The sequence below is a fragment of the Merops nubicus genome, unplaced genomic scaffold, assembly GCF_000691845.1.
Source record: "Merops nubicus isolate BGI_N331 unplaced genomic scaffold, ASM69184v1 scaffold15358, whole genome shotgun sequence".
Lineage (NCBI taxonomy): Eukaryota > Metazoa > Chordata > Aves > Coraciiformes > Meropidae > Merops > Merops nubicus.
The window spans coordinates 68592-77754 of record NW_008626477.1 but is presented as its reverse complement, the minus strand read 5'-3'; the positions used below and the strand labels follow the sequence as shown (position 1 = coordinate 77754).

The 9163-nt window shown below is 48.4% G+C and overlaps 1 protein-coding gene across 1 annotated transcript in view; it reads right to left on the bottom strand.

Annotated features, from left to right (window-relative positions):
* Positions 1-163: 163 nt before the first annotated feature.
* Positions 164-9163, bottom strand: part of KANSL1 (KAT8 regulatory NSL complex subunit 1) — a gene marked incomplete at its 3' end in the record, with an annotated part of 67944 nt that continues 58944 nt past the window's right edge. The window contains 5 exon segments of the mRNA XM_008946022.1: positions 164-208; positions 211-345; positions 4393-4558; positions 7443-7638; positions 9106-9163. The exon segment at positions 9106-9163 is cut by the window's right edge and continues 52 nt beyond it. Of these exon segments, the coding sequence (XP_008944270.1) occupies positions 164-208; positions 211-345; positions 4393-4558; positions 7443-7638; positions 9106-9163 (600 nt within the window).

Genomic DNA, 9163 nt, shown 5'->3' with positions numbered 1-9163 from the left:
GGCGGCGGGGCCCTGCGGACCGAGAGCGGCCTCGGCCTCCCCCACCTTCCCCTTCAGCTCCGGCCTGGGACACCACGGCCTCACCCCCCAGAGCTGAAGGTGAAGGGCATCCTCCTCCTCCTCCTCCTGCTGCTGTCTGCTCCCAGCGCGGGAGGACACTTACTGGCTGCGGTGAAGAAGGAGTTCACCAGCTTGTGGCGGGCCCTGCGGGGTCAGACAGGCTGCTGGTGGGCATGGGGGCTCTGTGCTTCAGCGACAGCTTCTTAGGAGGTTTGATTTTCTCGTAGGGTTTGTTCTGCCACTGAGATTTCAACATGCTCTGGAAGTGCAGGCTCGTCGGCACGTCTGAGGAGGGATACAAAGCATGGAATTCAAATTCACTCAGTCCTGCACCAGAGTCCTCTCCCAGACCCCCAGCAGGAACGGTCCTTGACAAACACAGAGGTGTTAACTCTAAAACCCAGGCTTGCCTACACCCTCCTCACATCCAGGGAAGACCTTCAATGTCAGGGCCTGACATTTCTCATCTGAAGCTCTCTGAGAGAAGGACATTCCTACAGGATTCACAGCCTGAGTGTATCTGGGTAGGAGAATGAAGCTTTTGTTGGAAAAACCACAGGTCTTCCCCACTGAAGATATCTCAAGTACTGCCACGCTCAATTCTGGCATCTCAGATCTGACTTCCAAGAATCTGGGATATCTCAGCACATCAAATCCACAGAGGCATGGGCTGGGAAAGAGAAATTCAGCATAAATCCTCAATTTCATCCTCAATTTCAGGTCAACCCAAAAGCCAGCCAAGTACTGTAGGACACCAATCTGCTCAATGTGACACCCAAATCACCACGGGCAGTTGGGTGAGCACACTTCAGAGGCTCAGAGGGAGCTCCCCAGGCAGGGGCCGCAGGCTGGGGGGTAATTATTGGGGTAACTGATGCCTTCTGAGCCTGAAGCTTCTGTGCACACCACAGCTCACAGTAGCTCAGAGCACCTGGCCCTGTCCAAGCCTGCTGTCTCACACCAAGCACAACCGTGCCTGGACTGCTGTGAAATCCAGCAGATGCTACTTCTGCTCATGCTCCCCAAGCTCTGTTTCTCCCCAGTACCACACAGACGTGTGCTCCTGACCTCAGCCAAAAGACTGAACACATTATTCAGTGTATTTCTTGTGCAGATAGGTTAAGGCAGATGATAAAAACTATTAACTGGAGTAGCAAACTACTCCAGCCTCAGGAGTCCCACAGAGAAGCCTCCCTTCCATACTCAGAGCTTCAAATTTCACACTTCACCACCAAATCCAGCTGCATAAGTCTCCTCCATGACCCAGCTCTCTTTTCTATGCCCAAGGGCCAAAATTCTAGTTTGGAAAAGCATTAAAACTTCAGGGTTAACAGGAGAACTACTGAGACATGAATTTATCTTCTCCAGCTATGCCAGTAAGATCGTTACACAGCAGCATTTGGGGTTTGCAATGCCACCCATCTGCTCTCCTCCCCAGCACAGACCAGCAGGACACGCAGCTCGATGCAAGCTCACGCTGCCACAGCTAGGAGTTAAAAGCACTGAAATGAGCATCAGTAGTACAAACATCCCTCCCCCACATCTCTCCAGCTCACATGACATTTTCACAGGGTCTTTGAAGTAACCCTGAGCAGAGATGAATCTTCCCAGGCCCTGCACAAAGAACAAAGCTCCTCACTCGGCGCCTGCAGAGGGGACGTGGAGGCAATTAGGAGCTGCCGTGGGATTTAGAAGCTGCATCTAGATCATCTCAGAGGGCAAGCAGCAGAGATTCAAGCCCTGTTGCTACTCTTAACAGCTGCTATCAGAACCCCTCTCCTCAATATTTCTCCACCAACTCCAGGGACTGGAAATCCCCAGCAGATCCAGCCAGGCAAAGAGGACGGGGAGAGCTCCAGAGCATGGGCTGGAGTCTGCTGTGGTTAAAGGTGGGAACTCGACTCTCAGGAAGAAGCCAGGATGGCCATGTTTCAGGCTCTTTGATGGTTAAAGCTCTGCTTCAGCCCAGGCCATCCATCTGCTAAAGAAGGGCTATCACAGTGCAACAGCACCACGGCACGTCCCAAAGAACAGAGAGGGGCCAAGCCAGTCCTTTAAGGACGGTGCTGCAGCATCACTGTGGTGAACTGGTCTGCCATTGGGAAAATGGCCTCTTCTCTATTAATTTTTTTGCTTTCTCCTGAAATTTCCTCCCATCCCAGCAGCCCATCCATCTGTGGAAGGAGGAGACAGGTCAAGGGGAAAGGAAAAACGCAAGACAAAACATGGTCAGCAGAAAATGAGTTATTTGCTGGCTTGTCCCTGTCCTGCTGTCAGCACTGGTTTCACCAGAGCCTGTGCAGCAAGTGACACGGTCCCTCCTCCTCCTGAGCCTCCTCCTCCTCCTCGGTGGAGCAGTGCAGGCCTCCCGGGGACCAGCAGATGGCAACCGGAGCCCCGGCTCTCAGCCTCCCCACCAAGGTTATTACATCATCCGAAAATTCCCAGGGAGCAATCAGATGAACCAGAAAACAAACAAACAAACCCAAACCACCCAAAAAAACCCGAAAGGAAGGGGACAAAGCACTTATGACGTGCCAGTGCAGGGGGTTACAAGTCGTGGTTCCCGTGCCCAGCCTGCCAGAGGAATAAATGATCTTTCTCCCCCTGCCGTGCCTGGCAGTTTTGCCCTTGGCAAACGGCTCCGGAGATCCCCGGCTGCTGGCACCAGACAGGCTCAAAGTGAAAGTCAGCACATGCTCACAGCTCTAAGGCCAGGCTCCAGCGATCAACCTCACCCCCCTCCTCCAGAACGTCTTAACTGAGCCTCTGTCCATAAAGCCAGCGAGCTGGCTTGCAAGGTGAGTCCCCAAAATAACCACAGGGGGCACGGGCAGCACCCTGGATTAACACTGAGGGGCAGGGAGACACCTCGATGCAGATCAACGACGTCAGGCTGAGCAACCTCCCCACAGCAACACGCTGCCTGGCTCTGTGTTTGGACAGAGCAGCAGCCCCATCCCCAAAAAGCAACCCTAGCAGAATGACACTAAGCAGCAGTGGATAATCAAAGTGAAGCTGAGAGAGGGAGGGGGGCAAACAGCTATCGCTCTAGAGGTGTTCTAAACTTTACACTGTACAGTTTCAAAACCAAAGTTTTTAACCTCACACAACAGGTTTGCTCTCTGCTTCCTAGGACACTGGATTTAACACTGCAGACAGAGGATTTACAAGTGTTGTGAAGTCAGGAAATAAAAAGCCCAGTCTGTTCAGCTCCTTTAGAATTCTTCACCAGAGATGGGGCTCGGGGCGGGGGGAGGGATTTGGGGTTTTAAAACAGCACAAATTTACTATTTTAGTCTGGTTTAAATATAGTGCAAGATGCCAGATTAATTGTTCCCAGACACTCCATGCATTTCCTCCTGTCTGTCACATGGAGCTTGTGCAAAGCTGAGATTTAAACCCAAACACACATTAGCCCAGTGTCTCAGCCTGGACCAACCATTTCCTATCTTCAGGAGAAGCAGGGACAGACTCTCCTCCCAGTGCTGCTCCACACCAAGCAGCCACACACCTCCTGTCAAGGAAAGGAACTGCCCTGATCTCTGCACTGCCTGGCTCTCAGAGAGAAGTACCAGTTCCCACCATTTGTGGTCCTGTATTTTGTCATTTTTTTTGATGACAGATGGACATCAATCCCATGCAAGCCAGTAGTTTTTGGTCAGAGAACAGGCTTGTCTTTAATTGGACAGCTGAAGAAGCAAAAGATCCTGGAAACTACATCTTTTCCCTTGGGAAAAGTCCCTGCATGTGCAATCTGTGAATACCCCACAGTCAGGGCTGGTTAGTTATTGCTCTTAATGATGATTAACCCCGATAGCCTAACAAGGAAAAAAGTGTCTTAGCAGGAACATCCCCTCTCACTGCACCCTCTGAACCATGGAAGATCATTAAGGATTCCTTACAAGGTCAAAAACATTTCCTGTGACTTAAAACAATCCACTAATAATTTTATACAGATGAATAAGCGCTGAGGAAGCAAATATTTCTCAAGTGGTTTATAGCAACAGAGACACCAGCCTCAGACCCAGGTCCTGGTGCAAACTCTCAGGCACTGCTTGGCTTCTCCACACCAAGTGAGGCTCCTGGTTGGGTTCCCATAACACACGTTCCTAGCAGAGCAGACTTTAGGCCTAATGCTCTCCTGAACCCTTCCACTCCAGTAAATGCTCTGCTCCTAGAAATACTTGCAGAGGAACAAGTTTGGTCATACCCAAGCAGATCTGCACCACTTCTGGAAGCCCAGGCTGGAGGAGCAGGCTCCAGAGCACCTCCAAGCATCCCCCACTGCCCACCTCAGGACCCTGGCAGCTCCGTGGGTGCTGTGCTTACCATCTGGGAACGACAGGACAGGATGGATACACGAGTCCAGCTGGGAGAGGCGCTCCAGCAAAGGGGCATCATACTGGATCTCCAGGGTCGTGGAGCTCCGAGAGCCACAGAGAGCACACGAGGGGTTCACATCACAGCTACACCGCACCAGGCTGTTACGATGGGCCTGCAAAGGGGACAGAGAACTGTGTCAAAACATCAGAGGTCAACGTTGTCTGAGGGCTCTCTTCACACGCTACCCTTTGACAGCTCATGAAAAACATCTAAAGGCTGTTTGTGAGGGGGTTTTTTATATCCTGTATAAAAGCTGTGTAGTCTGGACTCGTAAAAGGCCACGTTCACTTTGCATAAATACAACTGAAAGCTGCTGCTCACCAGCACAGACAGTTTAACATCTACTAAATTTGACTAAAAGCGTTCAATTTTATGTAGGTTGAAACCTCATTTTTAAAAACCACAAGGCAGCACAATTCAGTTGGCAAATGATAGGGGAAAAAGCCTTTTTGAGTTCAGCTGGGTCAGAGAGCCAACACTATATGCCAAGAGCTGACACATCCAGGGATCTCTTTCTGGAGAAAAAAAAGGGTGTTTTTCAACCTTGTTTCCTAAACCAGGACAGACTTCCAATTCACACAGTTATAGACTTTATACAGACTTCATTTATATGAAATCACTGTAGGTAGATGCAGAACTGGATCTAAATCCCATGCAGAGAAAGTAACCCCCCATGAAAATGGAAGGGTGTATCACACTGGATCCTGGAGAAATCTGGTCTCAGTCAAGTATTCAAATAATTTCCATTAATGACTTGAATGATGGTAGAGAGACTATCTTCAAGCCTTAGCAAATAACACCAGAACTGGGAAGGAAGGAGCTGGAAATAATCTAGAATAAATAACAGTTCCTTCACTGAGGGCAAATGCAACAAGCAGATGTTTCAGTGACCAGTGAAGAGGAGGAAGAGTTAACTGAGCAGCAGCTGTGCCCAGAGGATCTGGTGGTTGTTATGGATCAGAAAACAAGCATGATTCAGCAGTGTTGTCCCATCACTGAGAACTAACACCCCACAGGGCTGTACAAACAGGAGGGCTCTGCAAGACACGGGAGGTAACCCTGCCACTCTGCTTGGCATTGCCAACCTGTGAGCTGGAGGGCTGCACCCAGCCTGGGGCACCTTCTTCAAGAAATGTGCACACCAAACAGAGAGGAAAATAGCAAAACTACAAGATCAAACCCCCACCCCATCCTATGTCCAGAAAAACAAAGACCTGTGGTGTGTTTAGAGTCTAAGAATCACCACATCAACTTCCACACTTTGGGGACTGCTTCTGAAGTCCCCAGGGAGCTGACCAGTATTATTCCCTGTATGAGGAAAGACTGTGCTTCATTTTTTTCAGTTTCTCTTAGGAATGCCATAAACTGTCAGCTGGAGATAGTTAGAAATTGAGGAGTGAGGATGGGGAGCTGACCAGTTCACACCAGGACTCAGACTACTGGTCATGACTTTAAATGGCAGCCAAGGCAGCTTGTATTAAAAAGTTTGGTTTGTTTGGTTTTGCTGGCTGAAAAACAAGACTAGCTAAGCACTCAAATTGCTTGCCTGAGGAGGTTTAGACACACTGCTGGCACTACAAGGATAAAGCAGTGGGCTCTGGGGCGTGGGGATGCTGGGTGACTGCAGGAGCTCCCTTCTCACAAGAGTAATCCTGTTTCCAGCCCAACCTTTAAGCCACTTTTCTTTCCTACAGAACATCTAACTTCAAAATCTCAAGTGATGTCACACTCAGATTTTGTAAAACAGCAGGCACAGTTATGGATGATCTCTGTTGAACCAGTGAACTCTCCTGGTTGTCATTTCTGGTCACAGCCACCCACAACCACTCTGTGCTAGATGGGAGAGTGTGGTCAACTGAACCTGGTGTTTCTGGACCACGACCCAACCGTGACTCAGCCTTCTCTTCACTAACTGGAGGAGTTCACAGAGATCTTCTGCTACCTGGCACATCTTCCATCCTTTGGAACTGCTCTTCTGCACTGTCTCAAATCACCAGATTTATTAAAATATGGTCAATAACTAACACAGAATTTAACAGACACGTCTTCAAACACTGCACAAGTCAGCATCACCTATGGGATAGTTCATAAACTCCCACATCACTGAAGTTCTTGCAAGGAGTCACTGAAAAGCTCAACCAAAAATCCCCCAGATAAAACTGCAAACGAGTAACCAGTTAGAGCTAACTCAGCTGAGTGAGAATCTATTTTGCTCAGAAAAATGCTGCTTTTTGAGCTTCTCTTTAAAACCCCAGCACCCACGGAGCAAAAAACCCCAAACCCTTGTGGTAAAACTTGAAACACTCTGACTCAAGGTTAAGTGGATTTTTGCCACCTATGGTTCTGCAATAATGAGAGCTGCAAAAAATGTCCTTACTCCTCAATTTCTAACTATCTCCAGCTGACAGTTTATGGCATTCCTAAGAGAAACTGAAAAATATGAAGCACAGTCTTGCCTCATAAAGGGAATAAACTGTATTCCCACTGAGCTGAATTCTGGGTAAGGACACGGGAAAACTATGTGGAGAGGAGTATAAAGTAAAATAATAATAATTAAAAAAGCAAGCAACACCAAAACCAGAGTCCTGGCATTCAGGAATTTCCAAACCTAAGCAGGGGAAGCCAACACCATCACCCTTGGCAGGGCTTCTCCAAGACATCCTACATATGGTCAGACAACTGCAGCTTTGCTTTGAGCAGGCAGCAGCGAGTTCCTGGGACTGTGTTAATTCCTGGTAAGGTTTCCTGATGCTTGACTTCTCAGAGCTTCTTCTGACTGCTCAGACTTGTGCCAGGTCGAACTACCCAGCCTGAAGTTCACCTCAGAATAAAACCCACATCAGGGTTCAGCACCTCCCTTCCCCAGCGACAGCGAATAAAAACCTTCCAGCCAACTGAAAGCTTCCCTTGATTTTCTCCTACACTTCTCCAGCAGCCCTTTGAAGCCTCCCTGTGCTCCTCTTCCTCTCCATTACCTGCTGACAAAGAGCACTCACCTTTTTGGACAGGGGCATGATGCTGCTGGGTCGAACGAGCCGCCGCTTCTTGCAGCTCAGCACGGGGCGAGTGCGAGCGGCCACACAGGTGCCATCCCAGGCTGGAGAGACCACGTTCAGTCGCTGCTTTTTATGCAAGAGCTCCTCAGCTTCCTGGCCATCTCCCTGAGCATGTTCTGCCAGGCCAGGCTGAAGACTGCCCGAGAAGAGAAGAGAATAAGACGAGTGCTGTTAATCACTCAACCATCCCATGCTACCCAGCAGTACCAGCCAGGTTCACAATTCAGACCTTAGCAAATGCTCTAAGCTGAGTTTAAAGCACTGCAGTTGCACCAATAGCTTTTATTAAGCCAGCTCTAATTTTTGCTTTTGCTTTGGTCACTTCCCACACTCCCCCTCCACTGAACCTTTGACAAAATAACTTTGGAAGTTCTGAATGAAAAATAGCATTTAAAGCTGGACACAGAGCAAGACCAAAAGCCACTCTAGACCTTCAATCCCAGAAGTCACCTTCCCCCAAAATTACAGTTCAGTGCATCTTGAAACAACAGGTTCTTGTGAGTCTAAATGCTGGCGAGCACAAGACAGATAACATGTAATTTTACAGAAAAAAAATATTTAACCCTGATGTAAACTTGATTCTGATTAAGATTTGAGACCTATAGCTCTAACAGCTCTCAGCAGTGACACCAGAAAGGTGCAAAATTAACAAACCCTCCTGGTTTGTGTACAAAGGACTTCCCTGTCCACATGTTGTGACCCTGCCCTACCACGTCATCAATCCACAGTGCCACCTTCCACAGGCCAGCCCAGCTCCTCCTCTACAGAACCTTTTAATCTATATTTTACAAGTGTTTTGTTTCTAAAAATGCAAAACATGAAAGCCCTGTGGCCCAAGGCTCTGCAGTTCAAAGGCTACAGGCACATGAAGAGCTCTGCTACAGCCTGCAGTGCTCCAGTTGTAGCAAGGAGTTGGTTGACTGGTGCCTTCTATGCTTGCTCATGCTCCACAGGTTCAGCATCCTTCCCTCCTCAAGGTACTCAGCAAGTGCAATGGTGCTGGCAATGCCACCATCAGAACTGGGAAGCACCCACGTGCTCAAGGGTTTTCAAGTGGTTCAACCCTCCAATCATCCCACAGCACAAGAAAACTTCCATTGCTTGCTTTCATTTACCCACTTAAAGACTTTCCCAACAAAACCAGCCTGGAGAAACAAAGGATTCAGAAAGCCTAACTCCCCAAACCAATGGGATTTGGGTTCCTGGGTATCTCCAGAGAAGTGGGCCAGTGGTTACAGATACTCCTGCAAAATAATTGCAAGTGGGCTGGTAGCACCTTTGAATCATACAATTTGCAAGTGTATTAAAAATACCCATAAAGAAACAGTTTTGAACATGCTCACTGCATGGTTGCCTGCAGGGCTTCTTCATGTAAACACAGCTCCATTTAATACCATTTTCAGAAAAACAATGCAGCAGAAAACCTCAAGCAAGCAATCTCCTGCACAGTATTTCCAGGCATGACCTACTACCATAGTTTTTTTTTTTTTAAAAAAGAGACCATTCATACCATTACCAACCCAGTTACTACCAACCAGCACGTTACAGGTTGGTTTTCAGTGGGACTTTATCAAACTCTTCCCATAATATGCAAGCAGCTTACGTGTTAATAACTCCATTGACGGGTCTTGGTGCTCCACAGGGCTTGGCGGGGGGGGATT